This window comes from Phragmites australis, chromosome 12, assembly GCF_958298935.1.
Source record: "Phragmites australis chromosome 12, lpPhrAust1.1, whole genome shotgun sequence".
NCBI classification, from domain to species: domain Eukaryota; kingdom Viridiplantae; phylum Streptophyta; class Magnoliopsida; order Poales; family Poaceae; genus Phragmites; species Phragmites australis.
Window position 1 is genome coordinate 7,532,375 of NC_084932.1, and position 17,222 is coordinate 7,549,596.

Below are 17,222 nucleotides of genomic sequence, written 5' to 3' on the forward strand. Positions count from 1 at the left end.
ATTTCCCATCCAATTTGGAGACGCTGATCAAATGGTTAAACATATGGTACAGAATCATAGGGCATGCCTGATTTAGTATTTGTAGTAGATGAGCCATGAGCAGCCTTGTAGCGATGGCAACTGCCTGCATTGCGTGAACTAGGAACTTACCGTTACTATTGTATGCCTGGGCAATGCAGGGTCCACACCTGAATGGCCTGTGTGGACGCCTGCAACATCCAAACCGACGATGCTTGCAACAGCTTGCAGCCATGCAGAACGATTCAGAAACAGGTACAGGGGATGGACAATGGCAGATGCAGAACGATTCAGAAACTGCTGTAGGTATCTTCACTACAGATTTCCTCAACAGATATGACCTGCATTTTCTATGTTGCTTGATGTTTAATTCTCCTGTTTAAACGCAATCAAGCAAACACAATTTGAAAACAATGTAGAAGACAGCAGAATGATCATTCAAAGCCATCAAACCCCTGTTACATAAGAAATATACTAATTGTCTCTGCGTTTATGTTTGTGAAGCCAGGTCAGATGGCCAGTCTATGATCAAAAAGTCATTAAGTCAAAACTGGCGACATGACGCCACAAGACAAGCCATGCACAACATCGGAAACTTGGGAATACTTGCTCAAGGCTTATATCATTTTCACAAGAGATTATGATCCCAATAAAATACTCAACACATGCCTTGACAAGACACTCACACCATTTCCCAAAATTATATACTCTCCGAAGAGCACCCCCAGGAGAGCCAACTCAAGATGACCCCAAGCAGGAACACAGCATCGGCACTGGAATACATTGAAGATGGTGTATTCCCTTTGTTACTTGCTTTGCTTGCAGCGACGGATGCAGTTTGAGAGGAACCTGGCCTGCCTTCAGGTTTGTATCATGAAACACGGGATGTGATGCTCCAAGATGGCCAAGAGCTCTCTGCTTTGGCTACTCCTATCCAGTTGCCGGCCTTCGAGCCTACTTGCAGCCTCCACAAGCTGCCCTCTCAGCCTTTGCGGCAAAAGCCGCCCACTGGAATTGATGCATTCTTTATAGAGTGGCAGGTAGGCCATGCCAATCACCAGTTCAAGCGGGAGGTCCCTTAGGCAGATTGGTGACTCACCCCTTTCCATTATCCTCATGAAGTTGACAAAGTGCTGTTGCGCAGATGCAAATCCTGCAGAAAAGGCTGCCTCGGACCAATGCTCATTCATGAAAGACCTAAGCTTTGCATCCACAGCCTCATCAGCAGATCTTGCGATACTGTCTGCCACAGCATATGTGGCAGCTGGGTCATTGAGGAAGTTCGAGCGGAGAAGAAAATCCACACCATGCAGGGAACCTGTGCTCCTCTCACCAGCTGCCTTGATAATTTCAATGCTGAGGGGGGCAAGAACATGTTGCGGAACAAGAGGCAGAAGATAAGCAGCAATTGCAACCTGGCTACTGGAGGTGGCAGCGGTGAGAGCTAGGCAAAGCTCCATTTCTTGACACCCATGGTTAACAAACCATTCAACAACTTGGAGGCATCCACGTTCAGCAGCCCTCATTAAAGGGCCAAGAAAGCCAACAGCATTACCTTCTTCAACCAAGCATCCCATTGTTTCGATCTTCCCATAGTGAGCGGCAAAGCCAAGGGCTAGATCCACATCAATGTCCAAGCTGTTCCTTTGAGCAATCTGAAAACAGAAGTGCAAACAATTAAATGCATTCAAATGCTTCCAGTTGCCATTGCTTCAACAACAGATAGAATATTGTCAAATATCACTAAGCACACGATAAAAATGAACAACCTCGTAATAAGCAGAAATAGCTTCTAAATTAGGGCACAAAAAATGTTAGCGCTTGCACAAGAAAGGAAAAGAAGCAATCATCTAGTGTACAAAGTTTTTCATATTTGAGCAATGGCCCCACCATAATAAACTGCATCGCAAGCTTCATTTGATTTTTCACACGACGCGCATGCATCGCAATCTGAATTTGGCCCACAATGAGTGAAAAAAACAAGTTTATATGAATTACAAGGATACTACGCTTCTACGTTAGCTATCTTCATCTTGTACCACGACTGTAATGTGTTTGATACCATATCACCAGGCAGTGCTGGTCAGCTCAATTCAGGAACACCTCCATCTTGACTATTAATACAGTTTGTACAACAGAAAAATTGGTTATTGCGGCTATCCTATAAAAAGATTACTAATCGAAATGACAATATCTTGAACTACTATTACAGGTGATGGAATTTAATCTCAATAAACTCACGAAATTGACTTGTTAAACCTTAAATTCAGAGGTTCTTTGAGGTAAGTATGTGACCTTGCTCCTGAATTGCCAACGCGATTACCATCAATATGGATTAAGTCAGTCGTTAATGAGCATCCAACCAACTAATCCATGAAGGCATGGATCTCTCCACAGTTTTGGAAGGTTCATAATTCAGAATAGATCACACATGAACACCGAAGCAGGTTGCGCACCATATATTATTCAGCATGACTGTAATGGTCCAAAAAGAAAAGGTCCTATTTCCAGCCAATCCAAAAGGAAAGAAACGAAAAGGTCTGGATCACTAGCATAGAGGAAATAGGGTATGCTGCAAAAGGTTTTCTATTCATCTAACTGTGATCTGGTGACTATCGGGGACCATTGTGTGGTGCAAGCAATTAAGAACCATTTATTAGTGCTGCATCTATACTATCAGCTCAAATGGGTTATTAAAAGGACCATTGTGTGGTGCAAGCAATTAAGAACCATTTATTAGTGCTGCATCTATACTATCAGCTCAAAGGGGTTGTTAAACTAAATTGTATGAGTATCCATATTATTACCTGAAGTAAGATCCGCACGAGTTCAGTGCTCCCATAGCGTGCAGCTTCAAGAAAGCATTGGTTCACATTGTCTGCGCCACCCTCTACCAACAACTCTAAAAGACCTTGTATTGCAGCTGCCGAGATTCCCGATGTCCATCCTTGGTCGAAGGTGGTTGAGAAGAGTGTAAGAGGAAAGCATGCAGCATCAAATGCCTCCGTGAAATCCTTCCCGGTAAGCTCATTATCAGCAAGATCCAGAAATGTCTTGAAAGCAGACAACTGAAGCTGAACCTCAATGATAGTGTCCTGGTTTCCTCTGCCCTTATTCTCACGCACACGCGAATGTAGCCCAATGCACTTTAGAGCCCATTCTGTAAACTTATGCACCTTTGCACTTGCTTCTGCCTTCAATACTTCATCACCTTGCGATTCTTGAAGCCGCTCATGCAATCTGAAACATGCAGAACAATTATTCAAAGTTGCTGCCAAAGAGTACCACGTCAATTTCAATAATTATGTAAGGTGTGAAGTCAAATGAAAATATCGAATTCGAAAAGACTCCTGCAATTCCAAAGCATGCAATTCTTGTGAACATGTAACGGTTGAAGCCGTCTTCGACAAACTTACTTTTGACCCATGAAGCTCACAGCATCGGCTAGGCTAGTCGAGCGTCCCCTGCATGCCGACACACATGACGCAAGGAACGATGTCCGGAGCGCAGCACGTGTGAAATCCTTGGCTCCCTCGGACACAATCCTTCTGATCAACCCCACAACCGCATGCAGCTCCTCCCTGTCGCTCAAGAACCAAATAGCATCCACTGCCACACAGAGCACATCGTTGAGCCCTTGCGCATCAGCCATCCCAACCAGCCCCTCGGCGCTCTCCCAATCGTGCGAGCTCACCGCATGCTGGAACGACCGGCTAAGCTCCACCCGGTCTTGCCTTGAGAGCTTCCTCTCCTGCTGCCTGACACTCTCCTTGTCCTGATTACCAAGCTCCAAATCCAGGTCCTCCCCGAAGTCCGAGCTCAACGATCTCGGCTTCCTGGCCACACAACCCTTTGAGTTCTTGGAATCCTTGGGTGGCAAGGGGCGCTCCTTGGAGCAGCCATTATTGGCTTCCACCATGCCGCCGCTCTCGGCGACGCCTGGTTCATCCATGTCCATCTCCGAGGACCCCAGTGGCTCCTCCCGCTTCAGGTTCTTGCTCTCAACCTCCTTGCCCTTGGATCCAATCTTCTTGCAACGAAGGAGCCACACATTAGGCTTCCAAACGAATTTTAGAAAAATTAAAGAAAAGGGAATAACTCCTGCAAATCTCTACCTACGAATCAAATTAATACTCACCTCCGAATTTTTCTTCGTCTCCACTTCCATCTCCTACCTCTGATCCAACCTGCGAAATTCCTCTAAAGAAATCAGACAAACGGATCGAGAATAAAAATAGCTGAAATGAGCGCGAAACAGATCGAACCCACCTCAGGGAACAACAGATAGGATTTAGCACTGAGTGGCAGAATCCGAACGGACGAATCCCTCCTGGCACGAATCAAGAACCGACCAAGAAAATCCAAGCAACAGCGCCGCCGCCGCCGCAACCAGCTGCAAGAACGGATCGAAATCAAATGAATTAATTGGATTCTCGACGGGCAACAAGAGGGAAAGAACCAATCAAAAAGAAGGTGCGCGGATTTGTAACCGTACCAGAAATCGATAAAGGCAGAATTTATTTATTTTTTGGTCTTTTTCCCAATTAATTAGAGGAGAAGCATAGGAAAGAAAGAAGAGTGGTGGGGAACGATAATAGTGTGATGAGACGAATTGATGAGCTGATATCGAAAGGAGGGGGAGGAGGAGCCACTGCCTGCCTCGCTCGCGGCCCTGCGACTCCGGAGCTTCCCTCTCTCCTCTCCTTCGACGAGGGGAGGAGGAAGAAGAAGAAATACGCTCTCTCTCTCCCCTCTCTGCCTCTCTCTGTCGCACACACCACTCCGGAGCCTCGCTCTCTCTCCTTTTCTTTCAGCTTTTTTTAGGGGTGCTGGATTCGCCTGCTCTGCATTTTCTGTGTGGTATTGCAGGCCCGGTTTTAGCTTTTTTTTAAACCCACTGGAAAGTGGAGTACTTTCTAGATTGTTGAAAGCTGGTTTAATCAGCAGGTACAAAACCTACCAAATATTATTATGCTTAGAGTAATTTGTGGTAATTACCCTTTATTAAATAAGAACTGAATAAACACATACTCTATGGGCGCATTTGGCAAGCGATGGGAACGATAACGGAGGTTAGAGGGGTGAGTTGAGTGGGAGTTGAATTTTGTAAGGTAGTGTTTGGTTGGAGAGCGAGATGGGATGGGATAATTCTATTTATATATTTAGGGTGGGATGAGATGGTTCAGAATCAAATGCTTGTTTGGTAGGTGGGATGAAAAGAGTCTATTTTAGTACTCGGGCCCATCGTTAGCGTCACAATCGAAGTGGGATGGCTGCGTTCGGCTTTTTTTTAACAACTCCGTCCCTAATCTTTGAAAAATATTTTCTGATTCAGAAACATTCCATCCCACTGAATTCCAACCAAATAACTCAAAAACGAAATAGATCTACTCCGTCCCACCCCATCCCACGAATTAAACATTACCTAAGTTCCAGTTTCTTGTTTGGCTTGTGATGTAAGTTAAGAGTTTAAGAGTGAATATTGTTTATTCTTGGTTGCTAGGTTTAGAGTGGGAACTTAAAACATAAGTTACAATAAACAATGAAGATGTAATCATTTTCCACTAGCTACATAACTCTCACCCGATTAACTCCCCTTCCATTGAGAAGAGAATGGTGGAGTCCCTCCATAAACTCTTATTTTCTATCCCACCAAAACTCACTCTCACGAAAAACAAACAAGAGATTTTTAAGCTGCTGCTCTAAAAACTTATATTCCCTTCCACCAATTACCTCCAACAAAACAGCCTCTATGGATTTTGAGTTCCTAGTAGCTACTTATTTGACCATTTGAACCTTTTGTGGTATATTAATTCATGTGTGTTAATGAACCAAACAGTGAGCAGAGCATACTTTGTTGCATCCATTTTAAAGGTAGTTCACATTAATTTTATTGGGCGAGTTTAATCTGGAATGTTGTTAGCCTCACAAGACTTACATCCATATGAGCTCTGAAATACAGTGGTGATCTTTGCTCACTTAAGAATGCATATATTTTAAGATTTGACATTCCAAAGACACTTAAATAGTAATATACCATTGTAAATGGGGTTAATAGTGAAAATACTAAGGCCTTGTTTGGAGCGAAAGAATGCAAAACAAAGGAAGGGTGAAAACATATGAATAGGATAGAGTAAAAAGTGGAAAACTATAAGAATCCAAAATACATGAATGAAAATTTTGGATTGTTTGGATCATAGGAACAAGAGAAAGAGCAGCACTAAAAGGGAGAGAGCAAGCGAAGATTCTTTCCCTTGGCTTAGAGTGGATGTTTCCTTTCCTCCGTTTCATACAAGAAATCAAGACTTTCCAAAGGAACGGGGAGCCTCGATTCTCCATTCAAACATTGTGTGACATCAGCAAAATATAGTAACTGTTTTCCTTTGAAACTCCTCTGTAGAACCTCCAATCCAAACGAGGCCTAATGGTGTGATAGTGCCTCCCTCTCTACCCTCCATCTCGATCCTAGATTGATCTTCATTCGTTCTGGTCTATTATAGAGCACCACTTTATATGTTGAGTGAATGGACTTGTTCATTGTTCTTGATCATATCGCTAGACTTTATACACTCTTTAGCAACAAATATGTAAATGAAAGTATCTCTATTTGATAGTATTATATATCCTAAATATCATGTTACACTATGAAAAACTAGGATTGAGTACCAACAGAAACTTTAACACCAATGTATATCAACCTGATTTTTAGTTCTTATGGATAGTGGTGGCAATTCGAATATTGAGGCATCATAATTTAAGTTTGTTTATCACTTGTTGATAGATGAATTGCAAACGAACAAATCTTAAATCAACATATTTTGATTAAGGGAGAAGTTTGATTTTCACCCTGCAACTATCGCAAAACTTTGATTTTCTTCCTCAAACTCCAACAACCGACATAGGACATTCCTAAAGTGTTGGAACCAGACAAAAATAGCCCTTAGACGAAAACTAGGGTGGATTTGCCTCAGCGGGTATTACGTCCGGTTCCAACACTTGAGATGTGTCCCTTGTCTAGTACTCTCTCCGGTCATAATACACGTTGTTTTGGAAAAGGTTTGATTAAACTTTTAAAACTTTGACTAATAATAGTTTTCAAACTATTTAAATTAGAAATATTAAAATCATATGTGTAAATTTGTCTTGAAAAATGATTTCATAATATCTAAAATTCAATGGATTTTATAAAATATATTTTTATAGAAAATAGTGATCAAAGTTATACATTGGAGATTATGTATTATCCAAAATGACATATATTTATGACCGGATGGAGTAGTTGAGTTGGAGGGGGGAGATTGAACTTTTGGTATAGTTTGAGGGTGAAAAATGGACTTCTCCCTTTGATTAATTATGAAATATAATGCAGATGCACTTAGGTCGTCAATTTTCATTTTTAGTTCCTCATCAAGAGCAATTAAGTGGTTTAAGTATGAATGGTCTATGGATAGAAGGTTCCTCTCGCACTATTTTTGTTTTTATATTCTTAGTTCACTTAGGCCATAGAAAAATGCCGCTGCTAGCTAACCGCTACAAAATCTAAAAGTGAAAAAAAAATTATACGAGGCCTTTATTTAAGGCCAAAATCAATCCTTTATGTATATACTTACAAATTTAATTTACATTACTTTCTAACTTTCTGATAAGTTAATAATTTATTTCTAACTAGGAATGAGGTCCTATGAATGCTCTTGTCTATGGTCGAGTATTCTTAATGGTTGTTACCGAAAGCACTTGCGTTCATTTGTTGTTACCACAAATTCTTTTATTAAAATATGGAGGACTACTTTGGTCACACTTCTGTTAGAGGAGCATCTGTACTTCCTTTTTGTTTTGTTTTGCTGGAAGTCGAAATAATTATCTTTTTCATGATTCGAGTTGTTTATGTTGGTAACATATTAGGTTTTCTTAGTGCAATTGTTTATTATTTGTTGTACTTAATGAATGGGCTCTGTTGCAACCTAGGGTCACTACTACAAAATTCATTATATATATCGGCACATCACTATCGGTATCTAATGGACTAACAGTGATGAAGTATCACTGCCGGTTTATAAGTCGACGGAAAGAATCAACTAATGTGGCTTATGAACCGGCAGTGATGAAGGACATCACTATCGGCCAATGACTTGAGCCGGCAGTGATGCCCTGCTATAGCTTCACTGCCGCGCAGTGATAATCCATCTATCACTATCGGTTCTAGCCACTAACTGATAGTAATAGTTCATCAAGTATCATTACCAGTCCGTGTTACGAACCGGTAATAAAACTTGACTATCACTGCTGATTTTAGCTACGAACCAACAGTTATAGTATTATTGTCGGTTTATAATAGATAACAACTTATCTTAAAAAATTCATAACTTTTTATACAAAGTTGGATAGGGACAAACTTTATATAAAAATTATAGCTGTTGAATAGATCTACAACTTTCTTGTTGAAAACTTTTGCATTTGAGGTCAGTTAGATGTCCAAATAATCATTTGAAGTTTCAACGAGAAGATATTAACAGGATTACATATGCTATCTCGTCTATGGTGGGATGGTAAGGACGTATCGTGCGAGCTGAGAGGTTCTAAGTTCAAGTCCTATGAACCGTATTTTGCATGAAAATCTTGACTTGTAACGACACGGGCCACGAGGTTCCTCAGGTGAAAAAATCACTTTTTTATCAACAAAACACCGATTCTGGAGAGACTATCACTCTTAGCTAAATCCTTCAACTTGTAGTAATAACCCCTTCATTGTTAATCCCTAAACCGACAATGATAGTCAGAAACTATCACTATATGTTGCCTATTGCTAGCTCTAAAACCGACAGTGAAAACTACTTTAGACCTGACAATAAAAACACTTTTTTAAGTAGTGGCTGCATATACAAAGCAATTGGCCAGCGTCTCATGTCTCCCAATTTGGTTCATATATATTTGTGATCTATGAATTATATTGTTTTAAGCATTTCATTGTATGTTTTTCGTTGTTGTGTCTTCCCCTAAAATTAAAAGGTTATGACTGTATATGTTCATTGGGGTCACAATATATACCTTCAATTCAATTTCTATATATTAAACATACAAAAATACATGGACAGTGCTTCATAAATTTATTATAATGTATTATATAAAACTACAAGTATTATACTAGTAACATAAAACTACAAGTATTGTACACTAATTTTACATAAAACCTGATTTTAATTGAATTCATCTAAAAAATGGTCTTACATTTCTCCAAAAATCCTAGAACTTTTTTATGTGTTTCATAATTCATGTGTAACCCATTTTAATTAGATTTACCCAAAAATACTATGTATAATTTAAACTAAAATTCTCAAAAAGACTACTTTTATAACTCCTAACAATTGTTAGGGCCTTAAATAAAATCCCAAAAATCTGGAATAAGTCATTAATATTCTTCTTATATGATGCTCTAATTTCTAAAGTTATTTATAGATCTAGGTTATATGGTGAAAAAGTGAACCCTTTAAGTATATAAATGGAGCACTTTCTGAGCGAATCCAATTAAAATGAGTTGCACATAGATTATGTAATATCTACAAAAAGTTCTAGAATTTTTGAAGAAACATAAGACAATTTTTTTATAAATCTAATTAAATTCAAGTTTTGTGTGAAAGTAGTGCATTATACTTGTAGTTTTGTGTTATAAATGGCATAATACCTGTAGATTTATGCAATGCACTCTTTTAGTATTTGTTGTCGACATATTTAGGAACATCTATATTTGACATATGAAAATGATATATAAAGATTCGTCCTTATAAGTATGTTCATGATATTAGAATTTTGGTAGGTTTATGGATATTATACAATATAAAACAGTGGCAAAAATATGTTTAGGTGACCATGTAATTGCTCGAAATATCAACTTTTGGTGACCAAAGTTAGTAACTACTTATATGGGTCTGTTTAATAGAGCTTCTTTTGATTTAAATTTTTTGAAGGAAGTTTGATGAAAATGATTTTGTGGTTGAATATGATTATCTAGTGATTCTCTAGGGTAAAAAAATCTATGAAGTAAGTGCTTTTGTGTAAGAAGTGAATCATGAGAAGCTATTTTTTCAGCTTCTAGCATATAGTTTATATTAAGGAATCGTTTCCACGGATTTCACTCTGAGAGCTAAAAACTGAAAATTATTATTTAACAGAGCTCATCTGATTCAGTCGATGAGCTGCTCTGAAAGTTTTGCCAAACATACCTTATATATGTAGCCCGCTTGACTATTCATTTACACGGTGTTCACTTGTACAAGAGGAATTTGATCCAATTTGACAACTATTATAAACTGAAATATAGTCCACTAGATGGCTCTTACAAATTGAGGAACTAGAACTTGCCAGTATTCATCAATTAACAACGAGGTGGTCATGTATCCAATTTGTAATATATTTGCATAAAGCTAGTTGTTCAATGGAAATTAGTCCCAAATTTCCAACTTTAAATTCTGGTTTTGCACCCTTTCCTTTCAGCCATAGCATGCGCCATCCCAGCTTGGTCGTAGAAGATGACAGCTCTGAAAGAAGTGCAGTGTAATTATTGGAGTGGGCCCCGATGGAACCTAAAAAAAGAAGGGGCCCACATGGGAGAGGGACGTGTGTTTGGTGCCTGCCTGTGATGGGATGCGACTCTCACTTTCTTGAGGCCACTAAGAGTTAAATAAAGCATGAAAACGCCTCTTCCCACTTGCACATACAATTTACTTCTTTCTCTCCATATATTCCAGGCCTACAAGTCCTCAATGCCCCCCAAATTGCCAAAGAAAACCAAACATAAATTGGTGCAAACATCATATCAGATGATCGATCACTACCCTGTGCTTTATGAGATTCGTATATTTAACCACAATAGTAAAGCAATGAACAATAGATTTGTTGATTAGATGTCCTATTTTCCTCATATTAATATAAAACCATGAAGCTATTTAATTTATTTTACAGTTATAAGAAAAATGTTTATGATAAAATTTATAGAGAAAAGGAGAGAAATGCATTAAATATAGATATGGAACATAAATTTTTTATTTTTGAATACAACATTGAGTTAATTATTGGTTACAAATATATAAACAATCCTCAATTCAACTACAAATCTAAAATGTGTGCAACTTTTAGTAATTATAGTAAGTGCAAGATTATATTTGTGTATATTCTATATACGATGTTTTTTAGTTAAAGTTGAATACTCTTGGTGTTGTTGCCACTACTATTTACATCCTTAATAAATTGAGTAAATTTATAAAACTATAAGCATTATACCATTTGTAACATAAAACTACAAGTATTGTATCTAGTAACATGAAACTACAAGTATAGTGTACCAATTTTTTAAAAAACCTAATTTTAATTAGGTTCACTAAAAAATGATATTATATTTCTCTAAAAATTATGGAATTTTTTGTACATTGAAGGGATCGGTGACATTCTAAGAGAAAGTGAATTATGATACCTAGAATCTATTCGGCTCCAAAAACTACATAAGATAAACCTATATTAATTTCTATCTAAATATGCTCTAAGTTATGTAGTCTACTCTACCAATCAAAAGAGCTTGCAACTTATGTAGGAAGGTAAATTGCAATCAAGTAAATGCGGAAGCGTAAATAAGGTAGAGAGAGTAAACTCGGCATAAGGGATTTTTATCCCATAGTATCGATGGCATAAATATCATCCCTAGTTTACGTTGGAGCTCCATTAAGATATGCTCTCGGTTTGCACCCGATCACGACTATTGAGCCACCAAGTCACAAAGACAAGGTCTCAACCCAGGTGAGTCACCAAGCGACTAAGTCAATGCCTCACCACAAGTCTCTCTTTCTGTCCCTTGCCGTCATGATCACTTCAGAGCTTGAGCTACCAAGGCAAGGGTCTCCGTGTTTCCGTACACGCTTCTCTTTGCCGCTCCACACCAAGTCAGAGGGTCAACAAGTTTGCCGACGAGTCACAAAGACTCTAAGATGCCAGCATACCAAGGGTTATAAGCTTGGATCACTCCATAATTCACTCTTTAGGTAACAATCACCTAGCAACACACTCCCTAGGCCTATAAGCACTAATCACTCTCTAATTGTGTGCTTAATCACCTTAAATAATCAATTTAAGCACTTTGGTGGCTTGGATATCCTCTCATGTGTGCATGAACTTCTCGGGACTCTAGCTGCATACCACGTCTTCAAATGACTGAGTGGAAAGGTATTTATAGCCTTAAACCCACGCACTAGCCGTTAACCAACAACTCGTAAAAGTTGTTAACACCGGATGATCTGGTGAGAACAATAGTACTAACACTAGATCATTTGGTGAATACACTCTCACAAACTATCCGTTGAAACCTCCACTTAAGCCTCTATGAACACCAAAAATTTTAGTATATACTTCATCCCAATGGTCTATCCGGTGAATATGTACTTAGCATCCGAGCTAACTGCATCCTCTCTGTGTAAATTACTCCGGTGTAAGCATCTGATGCACATCACTTCATCACCGGACTATCCGATGCCTTGAATTTCGTTTGACCTCTTTGCACTGTTCATTGTCTAGTATATTTTCCGGTGTAGCATTGCTTCATCATTAGACCTTTCGGTGTGTTGATCTTCTATCTTCCACGACTGTAACCTTCTCTGTTAGAAATGCTCAGGTGTGTATCTTTCTCTAATCATCGAACTATCCGGTGAGTTGTTCCATTTTGCTTTCTGGACATAAACACTTCAATATTGCCATGCTTTGATCACCAGACTATCCGGTGAGGCTTAACCTTTATTCTTCAGCTTGATACCCTTCTCTGGAACAATTGCTCTGGTGAGAACATTTACTAATCACCGGACCTTCCGGTGATGTCTTCAGGCCTCTCTCCCTCTTTGTCAAATATGCTCCGGTGAGCTCAACATCCATAGCACCGGCCCATCCGGTGAGGCAAATCTTTTTGTAACTTCTTCAATTCGATCAAATTTTGTCCTGTCTACAATGACTTTTTTATTTATTATATCCATGAGACCTACTAACATATATTCTTGACAAGCATATTACTTTTATTGACTATATTATCATTAATCACCAAAATCATAATCTTGATCTAATAGAGCAATTTTTGCTACATACTTGTTTTATAATCTATGTGCAACCCATTTTTTAATTGGACTCAGTCAAAAAGGTTGTGTATAATTTAAATTAAAATTCTCAAAAAAGCTACTTTTATAACTCCTAACAATTGTCAGGATCTTAAATAAAATCCCAAAAATATAGAAAAATTTACTAATATTCTTCTTATATGATGGATTAATTTCTAAAATTATTTTCAGCTCTAGGTTATATGGTGAAAAAGTGAGTTTCTTTGTAATGATCTATTTATATGTTTCATATATATACTTACAAAGGTACTCACTTTTTCATAATATAACCTATGATTAAAAATAATTTTAAAAATTAGTTAATCATATAAGAAGAATATTAATAATTTGTTCCAGATTTTTTAGATTTTATTTGAGGCCCTAACAATTGTTAGAGTTATAAAAGTAACCTTTTGAAAAATTTTAGTTTAATTTCTACACAGTACTTTTAGGTAAATTCAATTAAAATAGGTTGCATATGAATTATGGAACACGTACAAAAGTTCTAGAATTTTTGGAGAAATATAAGACCACTTTTTAGGTAAATTTAATTAAAATTGATTTTGTGTGAAATTAGTGCACAATACTTATAGTTTTGTGTTACTAGATACAATATATGTAGTTTTGTATTACAAATAGCACAATACTTGTATTTTTTGCAATTCACTCATATTAAAAAAGTTCAATTGCAGCATCTGAAAGTATCATACTTTAACTAGAGATAGTTTCATCGATAACCTAGTATCCCAAAAATAAACTTCTACATAATATTTCCCTTTTAACCCTTTTTATAGTGTGATATTCCATGATGTTGCTACAACATCAAGAAATTAAACAAGATGCTTTTTTAACCAATGAAATCGTCTTTGAAGTACCCTAAAAACATCCCTGTCTCTATACAGGAGTTTGCTTCTGCAATAATGCTTTCCTCCTTATGTGTTTTACTACGGCATAATTTTTTTCAGTAGTAAGCAATATACTCATCAACAGCGATACGCATGTGATGACTTCGTCAATCTCCAAGCTACGTATATCCAGTATTTAGTAGATATTATGTGAGTGCGTATGTATAGTGGTGTGAGTTTGTACGTGTGTCCACAAGTTATACCGATATTTTTTAAAGTTTTTCTCTTACTCATAAATGATGTCCACGCTCCGCTTTGGTACAAAAAGTTGTTGCATGCAGCAAGTTGGCAACGCGGGAAAGAAGTTGGCGGAGAGGAGAGAGAGACCGGGGGAGGGGGGGGGGGCAGCATCACACGGCCGCCACAGAGAATTCAACCTTTTGGTCTGGGCCACGGATCTGCAGATGCAAATTTATGCAATTGCAACGTCCAAAAACATTTTATTTTATTTTACTGATGGCTTACACTGCAACACACAGACTCACATCTCTGATTCATAGTGTGCTTGCTGGGCCTACCCTGTGCCACTTGATGCCAAGGCATATTTTAAAGCGTCTCTGACAAATGCGGCAGGATACTCAATACTCGTAAGATCTTTTTAACGGGCAGGGTAAAAATGAATCCAATTCTGCATATTTGTAAGCACACAGAAATTTGACTAAAAAAATCTGCGGCCATACATCGAAGAAACTATCCCTTGTCAATTGGACAATCAAAATCGCACGCATCAGTTCCTTGACGAGGTATTTCGGTGGATTCACTTCCGCTCAATAAGTCCCCGATTCGCAAGAACTCTCTGCCGTCCTTTCATGAGTTCTTATGCTTATACTGCCGGTTCGCAAGAACTCCCTTGTACCGTCCTTTCGATGAGAGGTGTTCATTTGCAAATTTTATTCCGCTCATATTATTCTCCCACAAGACAAATGCAGAAGAGAAAAGAGAGCAGTAGAGAAAGAGGAGAAACGAACAAAAAGGAGAGAGAGAGAGAGAGGTGTGCAGGTGGTGCGTAGGTGGCATGATGTGTGGTGCTAGATTCTGTTTCCGTTGCGTTTCAGCACCCGTCCGCGTCACCGATGTCACGCCCCACCTCCATTCCTGCTGCTGCTGCTGGTGCTGCCCACCTCCTGACCTCCATTGCTGCTGCTGTTCCTTTGGGTTTGTAAAGGAAGAGATGCTCGTCGAACAGACCGCACACTTGGCCGCCGTTCCAGCGGCAACCGAAGAAAAGCCCTATGAACTCACGCGTCCCATGGTGAATGACTTGTAGTGCAGGACGACGGGATTATATATTGATATATTGTGTAATTAACAACAACCATAAGGAGATAAGAATAATTGATGTTGGAATGCAACAGCTGCTGTACATGAAAGGGAGGTGTTCTAAGTATTTATTATCTAAAGTTATTGAAAACATAATCATTTGAAAGTATTTTCATTACAAATCTACTAGTATTATTTTTATATGATAGATCTTAATATTTTTAGTGGTAAAAGTTTTTAAAGCTTGATTTATTTAAGAATGGAAGGAACAGTACATTTTCTAAACACCGATACGTGGGTCCCTCTGCAGTGGCTTAGTTGGATTTAACTTAGGTTTAGTTTTCAAATAATCTGAGTAATAGGGTCAGCTCATGTTAGCATTAGTCTCCATTGTTATAGTATAAATGAATTGTTCGTTTTTTTTCATTAACTTAGGTTTTTGAATAAACTGCTCGGTACATAATAGCTTAATATGATATTAGAGTCATGTACTTGAGTTCAAGTTTTGGCCAACGCAATTTAATAAAAACAAATTATCGCTTGCTCATATTTCACGTCTGAGATATGAGGGAGCATCCATTTAAGAAGATTATTGAAGTATAGGTAAATAAGTAACTGCTTGTCTTTTCTCATTATTCAGACTTTTAGGTGACCAATCGGTGTACAGTAGGTCAATAGCAAAAAAATTCCTAAAAGTCTCTACATCGTAGTAGCTCAAGGCAACCTAGGTAGGCCATACCCCAACTCGAACTGTGGAAAAATCTTTTCATAGGAACAAAATAAAGTTGTGGAGTATTCTTTGAAGAATTTGATTCTCTCTCCTACAGTCTAATCATTGTAGCCACCGCAATGACCTAAGTGTTTTCCGCCCCCCATTTCGTAATATCTGTCCATTTTCTTCAGAAGTCTGATTTCACTTTTCTTGTCTATTCAAGTCAGATGAATTAAAATTTACATCTTTCAAGGCATTATCTAAGGAGCTAGGGGCAGCAAAGAAAATGTTTTCACTCAATCATATATACATTAGGGCTTTTATCTTTTATGCTTTACTAGAATTCAAGCTAGTAGCATACAATTACTTATGGCACAATTATTGCGGTTACAATGAGTCAGTGCAAATACGTTTTATTTTGGTTAGAAAACAAATGGGGAAGTCTGAATCTATTGTTTCTAGCTCTCGAAACAAGTTTTCCAAATGAGAATTAAAAATGGCTTATGCCACTTTATCTCAGTTATAAAATGAGTATTCCTCTATATGGTTGCTGCCAATCATGCACCTGCATGTCACAAAGCTCAACCACCAGTTCTTTTCAATTGCTTCATTTAGACACTTTAGCTTGTGAACATAATCTACACTATTCAAAAATCAACAAAACTTCCTGATTCAGTACTACAAACCTCACAATTACGTGTATAGCACACATTACAGGACCACATAAACTATGCAATAATCCACCAATAGCACTGCATGATTAGCATAAAACAACAGAAATTTTCATAGTATTTTTTTAGGGAGATTTTTCGTAGTATTTAAGTAGAAAGATTCCAAGCAAGAAACAACTGTTCAACTGTTGGTACACCATACAGGTAGACAAAGTGTACATCTACCAGAAAACAATCTCTCCCAATGATGAAGCATGAGAGGGACATCACAACAAAAAGCTATGATGTGGTCATCTAACAACCAATAGAAATGGACCTAGGAATTTGGGTGTTGCACAAGGCAGGTGTGTGCCCACAACAATGGCCAACCTGGAAATGCTAGCAAATCATAGAGACGTAGAAAATTGCTTCCAAACAGAATTACTGATCATTTGGCCATTGAAGATTTTGTAGTGCCGAAAGCAACTTGATGAATTGATAGATTCCACAAAATTTCGACATCACCAGACAATAGTCCTAGCCAATTTACATTTTT

At 38.2% G+C, this 17,222-nt stretch overlaps 1 protein-coding gene across 2 annotated transcripts; it reads right to left on the reverse strand.

Moving 5' to 3' along the window:
• Positions 1-606: 606 nt before the first annotated feature.
• Positions 607-4,875, reverse strand: LOC133886582 (ankyrin repeat protein SKIP35-like). Of its 2 annotated transcripts, none has more exons than XM_062326263.1 (6): positions 4,514-4,875; positions 4,288-4,411; positions 4,157-4,205; positions 3,435-4,045; positions 2,826-3,258; positions 607-1,673 (listed from the first exon to the last, which is right to left on the reverse strand). In XM_062326263.1, exons 3-6 carry the CDS (start codon positions 4,184-4,186, stop codon positions 879-881), a joined length of 1,869 nt encoding a protein of 622 aa, XP_062182247.1. In that variant the 5' UTR covers positions 4,187-4,205; positions 4,288-4,411; positions 4,514-4,875; the 3' UTR covers positions 607-878. The 2 variants fall into 2 exon arrangements, with proteins under 2 accessions (XP_062182247.1, XP_062182246.1); XM_062326262.1 differs by having other exon boundaries at positions 3,435-4,048.
• Positions 4,876-17,222: the final 12,347 nt, after the last annotated feature.